This window comes from Xiphophorus maculatus, chromosome 13, assembly GCF_002775205.1.
Source record: "Xiphophorus maculatus strain JP 163 A chromosome 13, X_maculatus-5.0-male, whole genome shotgun sequence".
Lineage (NCBI taxonomy): Eukaryota > Metazoa > Chordata > Actinopteri > Cyprinodontiformes > Poeciliidae > Xiphophorus > Xiphophorus maculatus.
In genome coordinates this window covers 4130405-4146738 of record NC_036455.1, presented here as the reverse complement: position 1 = coordinate 4146738, position 16334 = coordinate 4130405, and the positions used below count along the sequence as shown (strand labels likewise).

Genomic DNA, 16334 nt, shown 5'->3' with positions numbered 1-16334 from the left:
ATACCTGCCTATTTTAATATACCAAATATACTGCAACTCCAAAGAACTGGATTGTCCCAACAGTAGTGTGTCAAGTTGCATTTCATCTAAGTGGCTGAAATGCAACTAGCTTCCTAAATTGCTTTAAAAAAAAAAATTATATACAAGTTAGGTGGGGGGAGAAGGCAGAGCAACTATTAACTGCCATTATTCAGAGAGTAAAGGTAAAACTGAAAAAAATGTAAAAATATTTTTATGAAAATGCAAAAGGAGATTAAAAGTGTCAAAGGTTTGTGGGCTAAATAGCTGCTATTTAGGGAAAAGCAATTATTTAACAAACTTTAGTTATAAGAAGTTTAAAAAAAATTAAATATGAAGCATTTTCTGTCAATTCAGAAGACAGCTTGTGTTTTTTCTGTTTTGTGGAACAGACAGTTTATAAAACCTGACTTTAAAATGTAAAATGTATAAGAAATCCCAAATTTTGAATGAACTTCAAGCTTGTTAATTTAGGCATATTTTTTGATTTTCATGCACTCCCACATGGCACAGCAAGTGGGGCCTAATTTCTTATTTGATCTCCACACATGGGTGAATGTGTGCATCATGAAACCTTTATTGTGTGTGGGAGGTTGTTCTGTGGTTGCTGCTGGAGCCCTACATGCTTCAGTTGTGGCTACAACAAACAAAACTTCTAAAATATAAGTTCTGCATGTGTAGTCCTCACAACTGTCTACCATAGAAAAATTTAAATAAGAACCAAAAGGCAGCTTAAGTTGATTAAAAAGTGTGTATATCTTCTGTAGACACTGAGCATTTGATTTGGTAACTTACAATGTGTGTTTACTTTTAAGAGCTTTGCAAAAGTATTAATGCTTCTTGAATTGTTCACTATTTTGTCACATGACCCTCAGTTTATTAAAGTATTGAATTACTGAAGTGGAAGGAAAAGGATATCTTGTTTTTAAACAGTTTTACAAAGTGCCAGGTACTTTAAGCTGCTTTAAATTTGATACCTTCGAATAAAATCCTGTGCATCCAACTGCCATGTGGAGAAAAGAATGTTAGTGCAAAAGGCTTGAGACTGTGGTAGGGCTACAATAAAAGTTTATTAATGTCTTGGGATGGCCCAATCAAAGGCCAGAGCTACATTCAGTTGATAATTGACTTTAAAAAACACTATTTAAAGCAATGTTGTCCATCCAGCTTGACTGCGGTTACATGGAGGAAAACGGCCAAACTTTGAGTGTCCAGATGTGGAAAGCTGGTCAAGACGTTACTAGACACTTTTTTAAAAGTTTGACTCCGGAGAGCTGAATAAAAATTTACACGATATCTTTTAGATTCTTATTCCACTGGACAGTGGTGCACTGATTTGTGTGGGTTTTTCATATAATTGTTGTAATGTGACAACATGTATTTGGAAGGAGATTGTTTAGTCAGCTGATGCACCATTTTTTTCAGCGATTACTAAAGTAGTTGGAAGTGTTTTGTTAACATATTTATCCCAGATGTTTCTCTCTAAAGACTGCAATCTGAGTCTGTAGATCTGCCCAGCACCTGGATTGAAGTAATGTTGCTAATGTTGCTTATAGGAGTGTAACAAGATCTTGCGATATTGAAACTTTGCAATATTTTTTGTTGAGGTGACAAAAATAAAGGCCTTTTGGCTGCATAAATCTGATCTTTTAAAATGAACCCAATATTATGTCATTATGCCCAAAGTTGATTCCTCTGAATGCTTAGTCACTTTTACTCTGAATCAAGTGATGCTCTGTGTGAGCAATGGTAAAACGTGTTAATGAGCGTGGCCCTGTGTTTATATGCATGTCTGCTGAGTAAGATGGGACGTTAAAAGGTCCCTGTGGAGGCAGTTCAAAACAAGCCAAGTAATCCTGGATTAGAGCGTAGGACTTGGGGTCAACCGGCGGTCACAGACGGCATGGTGACAGCAGAGGAGGCCAAGAGTAGAGAATCTGGGGAATTGGCCAGAGCACAAGACAAGTAGGGAATGACAGAACAGATAAATACATACCGACAGGGGAGAATGAAATGGAAAAGGCTGGTGTGGACAAAATTGGCAATGCGTACTACTGCGTAGCACGATAAAGCTTTATGTTTATATCAACATTGCTTTAAAAAAGCATTTCTGTGCTTAATACTGATTCCTTTGGGATCCGAGATTATTTTGGTGCAGATTAGTCCACTTACAATCTAAAATACGATTATTTTGAATATGGGCAAATATTTCTCCCAGTAACCACCATAAGGGGTTTAATTTTACTTTCAGCACATGAAAATCTGTTCTCACTAGAACAAGTAGATTAATTTAATCTAAGATTGGTGCAATGCAGAATTGAGACACTGAGTTTCTTACAGAATTTTGTTTAACTTGGACTGGAAAAAACTAAGCTAGAAAATTCTAGAGATGAGCAAATATGGCGCACAAAAAAAAAGTTCTGGAAAAAATCAGAATTTTTTTTGTATGTCTTAAGATAATTGCACCAGCAGCTCCCAAACTTGTACAGAGGATCAAACTTAGAGCAAGTCCAACATTGAGCAGTTCTGAGCATTCCTCCTGGATTGTACCCAGCTGGCTGTCATAGCAACAGATATGTGCTGAACTTTCACCCCTCCACCCATACATTTTCGGGATTTAGGCAAATTCCTTTATAAACAATTTGGATAACATGTAATATTGCTTTTAACTTCAAATCTTGTTACCACTCCTGTTCATGTTTATTTAGATGTTATTGCACTTTGCAGCAGATTATAATCTTTTTAAATAGTCTGGGTTTGGGCAGATTTCATTTATTAAATGTTGGGAGGAAAAACACAGGAAAGTAATCTTTTTCAAATGTTTTTTTCATAAAGTAAGATGTAGCTTACTGTCAATCATCATTTTATTTAATTAAAAATAAAGAGGTAAAATTATATTCTCACTGTATCATACCAAGTAAAAACTGTGGTATTTCATGGTAAATATGTAAATATTCAAAGCACTGCTATTATTAAAATGAGAAAAACAATTTTTCCTGTTGTTCTGTTGCACTGCTGCTCTGTTCTACTTATATTTTCTCTGTTTAGAGCAACAGAGCTATAGAAAGTTATTAGCTGGTTATCCACTTGGGCATTTAATATGCAGTTTTAACAGGAAGGGCAGTTTCGGGGCGGCATCTCATCAGGGGTTGGCATGAGACCTCCCAACCCCTCGAAGCAGAAACTATGCTTGGCCTATTTTTTTTTGTCACCAAAATATTTCCAGTCAGTCCAGTTTGTGTGTACACTACACTACACTACATTGCACAACAGAAAGTGGGGGAAGGGTCTGCACTTTGTTATTCAATGCTCAGAGTTTCCTTCAGGCAGTGTCTCTTGCATCTCATCAGAAGGACGTTAAAACATAAGAATGGCGTGAAGGAAAATGGATAAGCTTTTTATTAAAGTAGGTTAAAAAGTATAAAAATTAAGCAGTTCTTGCCCTTTTAAAGAATTAAAAAAGCATGACAGGTGAAGTCAAGATAGAAACAGGAATTGTGTGAACATTAGTTTACTTTGTATTGTAAAACTTTTATTATCACTGTATTAATAATGTGCTGTTTATTCTCATGGGATTTGGTTTTAAAAATGTGTTTTTCTTTGATATTTAGTCATGGATATCAAATATTGATTTGATTTTGGTGGGTTTCTGTGTTTGTTTTCCCAGGGGCATCAGTTCAGTCCAGAGGTGTTGCTTTGACGGCTTCCGACGGACCTGAGGGATCTCTGCACAGCCGGCAGCAGCTCCACCACCAGTCCTCTCTGTTTCACTCCCACGTCTCTCCGGGTTCTTCCTGCCTGTCTCCCTCCCAGGACTTCTGCCTGGACGCCTCCCTTTCCCACCGCTCCCATCGGGTTCAGACGTCCAAGCACAGCCTGCATCATGTCAACAAAATCCTGCGTGCCAAAAAGCTGCAGAGACAGGCTCGAACAGGTAACAACGTGGTGAAGAAGAGGGGCCCGGGCCGCCCTAGGAAATACCCGCTGCCCTCCCCTCCTCCTTCTCCGCCCCCTGAGGTGGAGTTAACTCAGACAGTGCACAGGGACGGTGGGGTGGAGCGGCTAGCCGGTCAGAGAGGATGGGAGGAGGATACTGTTACAGATGCTATTGAGTCCGTGGTCCAGGGACAGCATAGAAAAGGTCAGAAGAGGGCACATGTGGAGGCCGAGGGGGATGAAGAAGAGGAAGAGCAAGCTGAAGAAGACCCGGAGGCAGAGGAAGTCGAGGAGCAACCGCCTGACAGAGAGGAGAGCCAGACGAACCTGCCGCAAAGATCCAGAACCGGGACAGGAAGAAGCTGGCCTGCAGAGGAGGAACATCAGTACATTCAGGGGTATGCCACACCTTAAAGTTTCAGCTACCAGGGTTTTTAAAACAATGTATTTACATTTTGTTGTTCCCTAACTTTTGGTTGTATCTGTAGTTCCACAGAAAGCAAGCCAGATGGTCAGTGCTCTACAGAACTCTCAGGCGCCGTCTCCAAGGAGCAGGCTGCACCCATCAGCAGCCAGCGAGAGAAGAAAGCGGCCCGACTTCCAAAGAAGAAGTTCCAGAAAGCAGGACTGTATTCTGATGTGTACAAGACTGAGGAGTGAGTCCCAAAGAAAACTTACTCAATGTTTTTTTTTCTTCATGATGCTGATATGGTTTTCTATACTTTAAAGGGCTGCTTTTATATTATATAATTGTTTTTTTTTAAAGCCCTCGCAGTCAGCTTTTGCAGCTAAAAAAGGAGAAGCTGGAATACATACCTGGAGAGCATGAATATGGATTGTTTCCTGCTCCAATACATGTTGGTAAGTTAAGATAATCTGCTTTGATATTTAGGTGAAACCTTTTCTTCATGTTGATTCCATGAACATGTATTTATAGTTATAAATCTTAATAAGAAAGTCTACAATGTAGAAAATGCATTTCACTGTTTGTTTTTTAATAAAATATGTTTCTTACTTGAACGGAGATAAAAGCTACAGGGTGATATTTAAAAAAAAAAAAATTTGCTATAATTTCCCGGCTATTGTTCTTGTTTTACAGGGAAGTACCTGAGACAAAAGAGGATTGATTTCCAGTTGCCTTACGACATCTTATGGTTGTGGAAACATGATCAGGTGATGAATCTTAAGCAGGAAATTTTTAAAGTTTTTTTGTTTTATATACCATTTAAATTAAAATTTCTGTGTTTTTTTGTTTATTTTTTAGCTTTACAAGAGACCCGATGTCCCTCTTTACAAAAAGATCAGATCAAGTGAGTAACTTGATCTCACTTGAGACCAAGTTCTAATCGCATTTGTTCTAATCAAAACTTCCTAGTGCAGTCTTTGACTAGGCCACTGTTAATGTTTGTCAATGACAAATAAGTATTTTTGTAGAAGTTGCTACAAAAATTTGGAAAAGTTTATAAAAATGCTGAATCTAAAGTGATTTTCAGGTCTAAATACGTGTAGAAAAGACTTATTCACAGTTCTGTCTTTTTCTCTATCTCTAATTCACGCTCTCTGTCTGATGTAAATTTCTGACAAACATTTTGTTCTATATAAAAAGAAAGTGAGCAGTAAATAATCAGTGCTGGAAAACCTTTGAATTGTGGCATGAAAAATGTGTGGGTACCTTTAAGACCTGTAACTAGCATGTTTATGTGTCACAGATGTGTATGTAGATGTGAAACCTCTCTATGGGTACGAAATGACTACTTGCAACTGCAGAGCTCCAGAGATGTCAACGGAAAAAGGATGCCTGGATGATTGCTTGAATAGGTACAGAAACCTAACGACAAAGGTTGTTGAGTAATAGTTGGTCTATGAACAGAATTCCAAAATAATACGCAACACGCCGCTGATAAAAATCTAATTCTGATTTTTCCAGGATGAGCTTTGCAGAGTGCTCCCCCAGTGCCTGTCCTTGCGGCGATCAGTGTGACAACCAGCACATCCAGAGACACGAGTGGGTCCAGTGTCTGGAGCGTTTCCGTGCCGAGGGAAAAGGCTGGGGAATCCGCACTAAAGAGTCTCTCCGAGCCGGTCAGTTCATCATCGAATACCTGGGGGAAGTGGTCAGTGAGCAGGAGTTCAGGTGAGACCGTCGGACCATTTTCTGTCAGCTTCTTTTAGTTTAAAGGCGAAACAAGTCCTGTGTTTGAAGCTATTCCGCTTGTGTGTTTTAGGAACCGAATGATGGAGCAATACCACAACGGCCACTACTGTTTGAACCTTGACAGCGGGATGGTGATTGACAGTTTCCATATGGGCAACGAGGCACGCTTCATAAACCACAGCTGTGAACCCAACTGTGAGATGCAGAAGTGGTGGGTGTTATAATAACTTGAAGCTGGTTCTCTTAAAGCCCTTCTCTGCTATCCTGAAATAAATTTATCCAAGACTTTTCAGGATGAGCTTCTGTTGCAAGGTGTTGGGAACTGGTTGTTCACCCAAATCTGGTTAATCCTGCTTCCAGTACTTCTGTGCATCTTAAATATTCCAATTCGGTTAAGCTGCTCTAAATGGCCAGTCGAATTAAATTACAAAGAATATTAAGCCGTGGAGATCAAGAAAGATGCATGAGAGAAGCTGGAAGTTGTTACAGCTTTACAGTACAGTATTTGGTTTTCTAAGTGCTCACATCAGTCAGTAATTAGATAGGAAATTGCCCGTTTAGCTAAAAGCTACTTTTTTTCAGGCAATTTAGGACAGATGTGCAGGTTTCTATGTTCTTTAGGAGGCAAACTGACTAAGGAGAAAATAGCAGAAATTGGTGGTATCAGATCCGTACACAAGATTTGATTTAACTATTTTTGAAGGTAACATAGATACTTGATTGTTCTATAAAATGGCGCTATGTGCCTAGAAAATACATAATACCTCCCCTTTAAGAAATCTCAAAAACAATTTCAGACAAAAAGAGCCAATAGGTCAGAGATATGGAATAATTTAGGTTTGAAGCATTAAACAACAAGATTCCTACATGGAGTTCATCCATCATTTGTTATTTTGAAAAGAGCAGTAGTGCTGATGTAAAGCTGCACTTTCACTCTTTTAAAGTCAGATCTGTTTTACATTTTAATGATGTCATCACTTAAATTTATGAAGAGCTCAGAGGCAGATGCATCTTTGCAGGTCTGTGGCGGAAATTTTTTGTGAAATTTGCTCTCGAGCATTTAAATGGATCAAAAGTGACTTTATGTCTGGAAAACATCTGGATTTTGACGCAGGCAGATGAACAACTTTAAGGTTTTTATTGCCCCTTCGAAGCTGCTTTTCTACAGCTTTTTCTGTCAGTGTTTGCCTATACAATTTTTCTTGAAAAAACCTAAAGCATTGATAAGTTGCTAGAGTGTATACATGGAAACGTTGATCTAGTTTGGATAACTAAAAGCGCGTCTAGCAGGTGTCCCTCTTTGGAAATGAGAAGGCTCTACCTTGAAGCCGCAGGCCTGTAATTTTGTTTGCGGCTGTAATCTGATGAGGTCACCTTGCTTCTCGACACTACGCGGCCACATAAACAGTTTAAGGTCACTTTCTCCCTGTCGAAACAGTTCCTCCAAGAGCCTCTTCATGTTGCATGTCAGAGGCTTGTTTGGACAGCGCCCCAGTGAAACAATCTGAAACATTTGTTATCACCTTTTTTGCCCTTGGAGGATTTGGGTCTTGCCCTCAAACCACGATGCCCTCTCACAATGTAGGACGCCGGCCTGTGTGGACGAAATGTGGAGCTGAAATAAAAATCCTCTTGAAGGTTGGAGGATGTTCTGCACAAAGCCAGACAAGTCATTCATCTTGCCACAGAAAAGAAATTGTAAGCAACCAGGCCTTAGATACAGCTTTGGTGCTTGAAGACAATGTGCTGAAGCAGCCTTTTCCGCCTGTTGAAGGAATAAATTATTAAGCGCCTGGCAAACAGAATAATGGGCTTTGTTCTTTAAGGAATAGTAAAGCTGGGACACAGCTTTCGTTTGGACAGGAGAAAAACGGGAGTGAAACTATAAAGACCCTTCAGTCTCAGTCTAGCTGTCAGTATGACATTTTTATTAAAGCTTAGACTCCTGGAATAAGGATATCTAAATTTGTTTTCCATCAATCTTTGGTAAACTTTGATGTTCATCCTTCACAGCGCAATATAACCACTAACAAAAGACTATAATAACTATAATAATTATTGCTTTAGAATGTTCATATATTGTATTTTTGCTTAGATTACCATTTTTATCAAGTAATGGCGCTGTTTTTAAAGCAGCATTCTGCATTTAACAGCAGAATTAATTACAGAAGCTTTAAATAAAAAACTTTAGTTACAGATGCTCTGATCAGGCTAGCTTTCCCGGCTGATGCCATTTCTTTCTTTTTTCTTGGAGGTCTGATCTGTCAATTCAGATGTTGACCATATACTTTTGGTTTTTTTTAGTATTAAGTGGACTATATTATGCAAAAAAAAAAAAAAAAAAAATCTTTATTTTCTTATTTTTATTAAGCTCCAAATAGATCCATCCGTGCTCAAACTTGTTAAAGTATATAAAAACTGAAAATGGTGGAAATTCGTAGTTTTTATATATTAGAATAATATATAAAAAAGGAAACTTTTTCAGAGCTAGTCATATGAAAATTGGAGCATCTCTAATTTTAAAACTGAAATACAAATATACACAACCTTAACCTCCAAACAGATCGTATTTAAATTCATGCTTGTTTGATAATGCAACATCTTTCAAATACATTTTTATAATGTTTCAAAAAAGGCAAATTTGCAGGTTTTTATGCATTTATGTAAGAGACCACTTTGTCTTGTTGTTCAGGTCGGTGAACGGGGTTTACAGAATCGGTCTCTTTGCTCTGAAGGACATCCACAGCGGCACTGAACTCACCTACGACTACAACTTCCATTCCTTCAACACCGAGGAACAGGTGAAACATTGGCTAACTTTTTCACCTTTTTACACACGTGCGATTCTTTTTTTTTTTGTCTGTAATTCTCATCTCATCCCACGAGTTTGTAAATTATTAATAGTGACGAGGGAAGCAGGTCATACAAAACAGATTCAAGTTTAAGTTTAGCTCAGAAAACTGAGATAAGCTAAGTAGTGTTTATTTATCTACGTAATCTGAGATTCAACTTGGTTTACCCTTCCAATAGAAAAGCAAAAAAGAAATACATAGCAACGAGTTACTTATGTCTGGTCAGTAGGTACATTTGCTTGTCTTCAAATTTCCTTTCTAGTTTTAAAAAGATATTTTTCTGCTCCTTCCTCCTTAGCAGAACAAACTTACCTGGACTAAATAGTAATTCTAATTTTCTTCCCACTTTGTTTCTCCTCTTTTCTCTGCAGCAAGTCTGCAAGTGCGGCTCGGAGAGCTGCCGGGGCATCATCGGAGGGAAGAGCCAGCGCATCAACGGCCTCCCGGGAAAAACAGGAGGCGCTAGGAGACTGGGCCGACTCAAGGAGAAGAGGAAGTCAAAACACCAACTCAAAAAGAGAGTGAGTGGTCCAAGTAATGCTTTTGTTAAAGAAAAATTCATCTAAGAATTTTTTGGATTGCTTATTTTCTGTGCTACCTGTTGACATCTTTTCATCTAAGTTAGGATTTGGGGGGAAACCGTGATCTTGAACACTTCTACATTTAGAAACGTCTTACTAGATGCAAAATTTTGTCTTCATGGCTTACAAATGATCTGTGTAGCTCACAATGTTTCTAGAAAGTATCACAGAATGCCTGAAAAGGGTTTTCTTACTTAATTGGTTGTGTTTAAGATATGGTCTTAAATTTGGTTTTCTTTAACTTCAGGAGGAAGAGTCCAGTGACAGCAACAAGTTTTATCCACATCTCATGAAGCCCATGTCTAACAGAGAGAGGTAAGAGTTTCCTTAAAGTCTAGTTTCAAATTCTGTGACTACTGTATGTTATATTAGTAGACTTTTGTATTCAGCTTTTATTGTAATAGAGATATATATCTTAATCTGCATTTTACAAATGATCTCCACTTGCATTAAAGGGGATTTTACTATGGCTAGTACTTTCTCTGTTATTACTTCCTTATTAAGCAGATCAGTTTCTAAAAAGTATCATTTGATACTTGATTAGATAAAATCATTATCAGTTACGTGTTACTGCAGCAGCAATGATGCCTGTCGTACATTAGCACCCTGTAGAGCTACAATTAGTTAAAAGCTAAACTTTTATGCTCACTATCTTCTTCTCTCCTGCCATGATCAGAAACTTTGTGCTGAAGCACAGCGTGTTTCTCCTGCGAAACTGGGAGAAGATGAGAGAGAAACAAGAGCTTCAGAAGAGAGAGGGAGAAAGAGAGCGGGATCCCAGCAGCATCTCGATGTACGCTCGCTGGGGAGGTGTTATCCGAGACGATGGCAACATCAAGTCAGGTTAGTTAACAGGCAGAGAGTTCTGGAGTGAAAGTAACAATCCAAACAAACACTAAAGATTGGTATTGATTTTATTTTCCTGCTGCCTAACCTGAACTCTTTCTAACACGCATCTGTTCTTTTTCTAGATGTGTTCCTGACCCAGTTCTCAGCTCTGCAGACGTCGCGGTCGGTTCGGACTCGGAGACTCGCTGCCGCTGAAGAAAACACAGAAGTGACGCGCACCGCGCGTCTGGCGCACATCTTCAAAGAGATCTGTGACATGATCACCAGCTACAAAGGTCAGTGGAGGGAAACGCCATAATTTATTTTGCTTTTTCACCAACTTCACACTCATAACATACAGACCACTGGCATATTGTACCAAATTATCTACCTAATAAACACTAATTTAACTCAAATATGAGATGTTGACCTCAAACTTGAGTTTGTCATGATACAAAAGTTTGAAGCTCATTACTGACTCTGTTTTTGACATTGAGGGGAAATTAAGACTTTGGTTTGTTTTTGTTTAATGACAAGCAGAATAACAAAATCAAAAACTAGTAGGACTATTTTTATTGTCTTAATTAAGCATTTTGGGTAGCACTTCCTGGTGGAAGTGTTCATGTTCTTGATGGAAGTATTAACCATTAATTTAGTAGAATAAATCTTTGCCGGTTTCTTAACAGTGTGAACAAGAATCCAATCTATGTAAACTTTCCAGATGTGCAGCAGTCCTGTTAAACATGTGTGCTTCTATGGATTTTTGGATCATATTTTCTTTGCTGATCAGAGTCAACAGGGCAGTTTATGAAGTATAAAATGTGTGGTACGTGTGTTGTTCTCCTATTTGCTATGGCTATTGGCTGCAAAAGAGAGAAGTAATGGGGCAATCAGCTAGTTGGTAACAATTAACCCGGTAAAGTTAAGATATGTAGTCCAGCATGTAGATATGTAGTCCAACTATGTTGACCTTTTCTAATTCCTCATAAATAACATTGTTGATCTCTTGGACACTACTGTGAGTTTGTGGTGCCTCTAAACTTTAGAAGCACTCTGCTGTCGCACAGTTTGCATACGAGCTAATGGACTCCCTTTAGAGGGGGAAATGAGTTTGCCAGTTTGGGAAGATAAAGACAACTTGTTCTTTTATCAAATTTGTCACCTTAAATGTCTTGAATTGTTTTAGTTATGAAAAATCCACGTCAGCGTCTGCACAAATGTTGGAGAAATGTTTTCATCTTTTATCCCGTAATGGTTCAAATTAAGCAGTTAATAAAATGATTTCCTTGTCATTTCAGACTCATCGGGACAAATCCTTGCTGCTCCGCTGGTGAACCTGCCATCCAGGAAGAGGTAAAACTCTGTTTTTCTATCAGCATTGTCACTTCTGTGTTTGTGTACAGCACCCACACAGTGTAACAGTTTTATCTTTCGCCACGCATTTGAGCCGTGAAAGCGTGTGTGTCCAGTATTGATGGCTATCAGCGGGTGTCAAAACAGAAACAGCACTTGTACTAAAGCTGCTCTAGCGGCTCAGTGAGTGCCAGCACGGATTCATACGCTTGTTTTGTTGTAATCAGAGGCAAGGACTTTTAACTGGAGACTAATGCCTTTGTGTTTGTGTGCCAACAGGAACAGCCAGTACTATGAGAAGGTGTCCGACCCTCTGGACCTGAGCACCATCGAGAAGCAAATCCTCACCGGCCATTATAAGACGGTGGAAGCGTTCGACACAGACATGCTCAAAGTGTTTCGCAACGCTGAGGTAAGCTGGTTTGCCTCCATTACCGAGTCTCGGCTTTTCCCATTCCATTTCAGTCTTAAATGCTGTTGTGGAAAAAATAATCACACTAGGCTGCACAGTTTTTATTATATGTAAAGTGTTTGTTGCATTGTTCTTGACTTAAAACCAAGTTTGCGCAAATAAGTCTGTAAGTCTTAATTTAAAAAATCTCAGTTTTTAGTCAGTTTCAGCATCAAGTTAAATATTTTGCTATGAAATGAAGGATAAGGCGTGTGCATTTAGTCTTCATCGGGCACAGCTTATTCAATCCGATCTCGCTGGATTAGAAATCAAAATGATTGTTCAGCTCCACCCAGCCTTTTGTAATCAGCCAATAGTTTATTTTATTTCCTGCCTTTCTCGTTCACACAGCACTTGAACTGGATTTTTAGTTCTTGCTTTCTGATATTCAAGCCCAATCTGCAGGCCTCTCTGATTTCCTTCTCTATAGCTGAACTGTTTAAATAAGCTCTTGCGGTCGATTAGTCTTTGAGTCACAGGAGTTTGAAGTGGGTGTATAAATTAGGATCACCTCTTCTCATCGAGTTTTTTTTTTTTTTTTTTTGTGGAGTGAATTTTTTTTACACTTTGTGCTGAGGGGAGCTTTTGGGTTTTTAGCTGAAAATTCAGATAGTTTTGAATAGATTTGTCGATTTCTGTTCTCTTAGTCCTGCAAATCATTCATGACGGATCTGGAAGCAAAAGAAATGAAAGCCTTTACTAAGGTCTGAATGAAAGAGGATTAGGACCAACAAAAAAAATTATTAAAATTCAGGGTTTTTTTCTCAGAATTTAAATTCTGTGTCAAACTCAAAATCCAAATAAATAACTAAATATTCTTAGGTGTATGTCAATTATGTTGTTAGTATATGAACATAATCACATAACTGTTTGGTAACAGTCCTTTGATAAAGGATTTGTAAACCTGGACTTTATCCACACTGCTGGAAGCCTGTCCCAAATTAATTTGGTAGATTTGAATCTTAATACTAGATTTGCCTGATGATAAACAATTTAAACAATTCTGATTCACAGAATAAAAAGTCAGAATTCTGAGACTAAAGTCTGGTGGGGTTTTTTTTCTTCCTCTGACCCCAATCCTCTTCCCTACATAGCTGTTGGAGCCATTATATTTGTGTTTTTTTGTTGTTGTTTCTTATAATTACATTTCCTTTTATTAATATGGAAAGCACTGGGCTTTTTTCTCTCTGAAGAAATATTACGGCAGGAAGTCCTCGGTGGGCCGGGACGTGTGCCGGCTGAGGAAAGCTTACTACAGCGCCCGGAACGAAGCCGCCGTCCAGATCGACGAGATCGTGGGCGAGACCGCCAGCGAGGCCGACAGCTCGGACTCGCTGGAGCGCGACCACGTTCACCACCACGGAGGGGGGTCGGGGTCGCATGACAAGGACGACGACGTCATCCGTTGCATCTGCGGGATGTACAAAGATGAAGGAGTGATGATCCAATGTGAAAAGTGCATGGTTAGTAAATGAAAAGCAGCTGGAAAAATGCTCCATTAAGAGAAAGTTGAGATGTTTTATCTCGATTTTTCTCTATTGTGAATAATGCTTTTTTATTTCAGAAATATAAAAATAGTTCTTGGTCACACCAGAAACAAATGTGATTGTTTGAAACGGCAGCAGCTGGCTGCTAAGATGCTTCAGACTGTTTGTTTATTTGTTTTGTTTTCTTGTAATGAAAGGCGTGGCAGCATTGTGACTGCATGCGTCTGGAGACCGAAGTGGAGCACTACCTGTGTGAGCAGTGTGACCCTCGACCTGTAGACAGGGTACGTCTCTCTCTTTTACAGATTTATTTATTTGATATCTCCTTTTTTGTGCCGGTTTTATTGCTTCCTTCTTATGCTGCATGTGTTGTTGTGACAACAGGAAGTTCCCATGATCCCCCAGCCCAGCTATGCTCAGGCTGGCTCCATCTACTACATATGTCTCCTTAGAGATGACCTGCTGTTACACCAAGGTATGGAAACAGAAGAACTAGCAATCCAGAGCTCATTTTGCTTATGACTCATCTCTGTAAATCATATGTTTAAAACATTTTACACATGTTGTATTTGAAGTTTAAACCAGGGTTAAGTTATGAAGCATTTTCCCAAGCTTTCATGAAGCAGCAAATGTAAAAATGTGGCTTTTATGAGACTTACTTTTGACCCCAATTTAATGTTTCAAGTGCCGGTTTTATTGTGGTAGAACTTTAATAGCCAACATCACCTTGAATGCACCATTTCTCAGTGAGGCTGCAGAAGTCTTCAAACAGATATGCACATTTACCTGTGTCCTTAATTAGGCTACATTCACACATCTTAATTACCGGTAAATGTAACAAAATCTGCTCTTTATTTCCTTTTTTTTGCGCCCTTATCTAACTTTTTCATGGTAGTCTGAATGGTCCGATTCCGATCTTTTCACCCCCAAAAAATCCAATTTGTGCCTCTTCTATGTGTGGAACTTATTCAGATACATATCCGATTATTTAAGAATAATCGGATACGTTTATTTATTTTTTTTCTAATTCTTTATTTTCAAACATTCAAAAGCTTGATTCCACCTCAAGGTCACAGTTCCAGTCTGTGATCAATTACACAATTCTTTCTCTTTACCATTTCCATTTACAACAACAAAACAAAAACAACACAGAGAGAGAACGAAGAGGTGCTATTTTGAAAAGATGTTACTTTTATTTACATAACCATAAGGAAATTATATATCAAACAGACACTTCCTGAAAGATGAACCCACTCTTTTTACTAATTCTTATCATTCCAATATTCCTGCATGTTGTGTTTGGTTGGCATTTGGGCCATAGGATAGTGAGTCCTTTTGCATTTTGTCCTGCTTTTATGTCATTGATGTGAGACTTTGTCATAATTCTGCATCAGGAAAAGCCAGACACTGTAAATCTGGATGCAAACAATGGCTGAGATTTATAATTATGAAATTATGAGAGAAGTGAAGCGCATCACAACGCAATCCCATCACTGCTGGCTCTGACTACACATACCAGACTTACATACAGAAACTGTAGTCAATACTCCACAAAAGGTCATTGCTATTTGTTGTGCTATTTTTTACTATTAGCTTCCTTTGTGTTGTTATGATCCTGTGACGACGTAAACGTCTCCATCCATTAGAGCTTCTGTAAACAATGCGCTGCTGTGTGACGTCAGCATTCTTCTGTGCATTCGGGTCGCTTTGGGGACGTAAACCGTTCACACAGAAATCTCATTGTGGTTGTGTTTACTTGGCAGTATGAACAACCACGAAAATAATTCAATTTCAGCAAAAAAAAAAATAACTTGAGCCTGAAAACTGACGGTGCCAGGCCTTTTGTTTGTAATGTGATGCGTTTGTTGTGAGCAGGTGACTGTGTGTACCTGATGAGAGACAGCCGGCGCAGTCCTGAAGGCCAACCCGTCCGGCAGTCTTACCGTCTTCTGTCCCACATCAACCGAGAGAAACTAGACATCTTCCGGATCGAGAAACTGTGGAAGAACGAAAAGTAAGTTCACATTCGTAATGAAGCAATGTTCTGTGAAATACATTAAACTAATTGTATTGCTCTGTTGATCCACGCAAACTCTGAAGGGGCGAGCGCTTTGCTTTTGGTCATCACTACTTCCGTCCACATGAGACGCACCATTCCCCGTCGCGGCGTTTCTACCAGAACGAATTGTTCCGCATGCCGCTGTACGAGATCATCCCCCTGGAGGCGGTGGTGGCGACATGCTGTGTCCTCGATCTTTACACCTACTGCAAAGGTAAAGGGAAAACACAAATTTAGATGGCTAAACTACAAAGATAAGTGCATGTTTTTTCTATTTCTAAATGTGTCATTAGATAGCAGGATCGAGCTGGGGTTAGACTTTCCCCTAATCATAGAAATTATACACTAACACAAAGCTCATTTCTCCCACAGGCAGGCCAAAAGGCGTGAAGGAGCAAGATGTGTACATCTGCGATTATCGCCTGGACAAATCAGCCCACCTGTTCTACAAGATCCATCGGAACCGCTACCCCGTCTGCACCAAGCCGTACGCCTTCAACCACTTCCCCAAGCGGCTCGCGCCCAAAAGAGACTTCTCGGTGAGACTCAGACGTTTGGTGCTGTTTTTTCTGGGATCTGCTTCTGTTTTAAAAACAGTGACAAAGTACTCTCAT

General features: G+C 39.2%; 1 protein-coding gene across 3 annotated transcripts in view; it reads left to right on the top strand.

Annotated features, from left to right (window-relative positions):
- The window catches only part of LOC102219717 (histone-lysine N-methyltransferase ASH1L-like), a 36076-nt gene that overhangs the window by 14779 nt on the left and 4963 nt on the right, over positions 1–16334 (top strand). For all 3 annotated transcript variants that reach the window (XM_023345244.1, XM_023345243.1, XM_023345242.1), the window contains 21 exons: positions 3686–4352; positions 4443–4610; positions 4721–4815; positions 5054–5127; positions 5219–5264; positions 5664–5772; positions 5882–6088; positions 6180–6320; positions 8802–8910; positions 9333–9482; positions 9790–9857; positions 10219–10385; positions 10514–10666; positions 11669–11723; positions 12003–12135; positions 13368–13637; positions 13859–13945; positions 14046–14136; positions 15537–15675; positions 15762–15934; positions 16093–16259. In XM_023345244.1, coding sequence (XP_023201012.1) covers positions 3686–4352; positions 4443–4610; positions 4721–4815; positions 5054–5127; positions 5219–5264; positions 5664–5772; positions 5882–6088; positions 6180–6320; positions 8802–8910; positions 9333–9482; positions 9790–9857; positions 10219–10385; positions 10514–10666; positions 11669–11723; positions 12003–12135; positions 13368–13637; positions 13859–13945; positions 14046–14136; positions 15537–15675; positions 15762–15934; positions 16093–16259 — 3269 coding nt within the window. The remainder of the gene's footprint in view (positions 1–3685; positions 4353–4442; positions 4611–4720; positions 4816–5053; positions 5128–5218; positions 5265–5663; positions 5773–5881; positions 6089–6179; positions 6321–8801; positions 8911–9332; positions 9483–9789; positions 9858–10218; positions 10386–10513; positions 10667–11668; positions 11724–12002; positions 12136–13367; positions 13638–13858; positions 13946–14045; positions 14137–15536; positions 15676–15761; positions 15935–16092; positions 16260–16334) is intronic.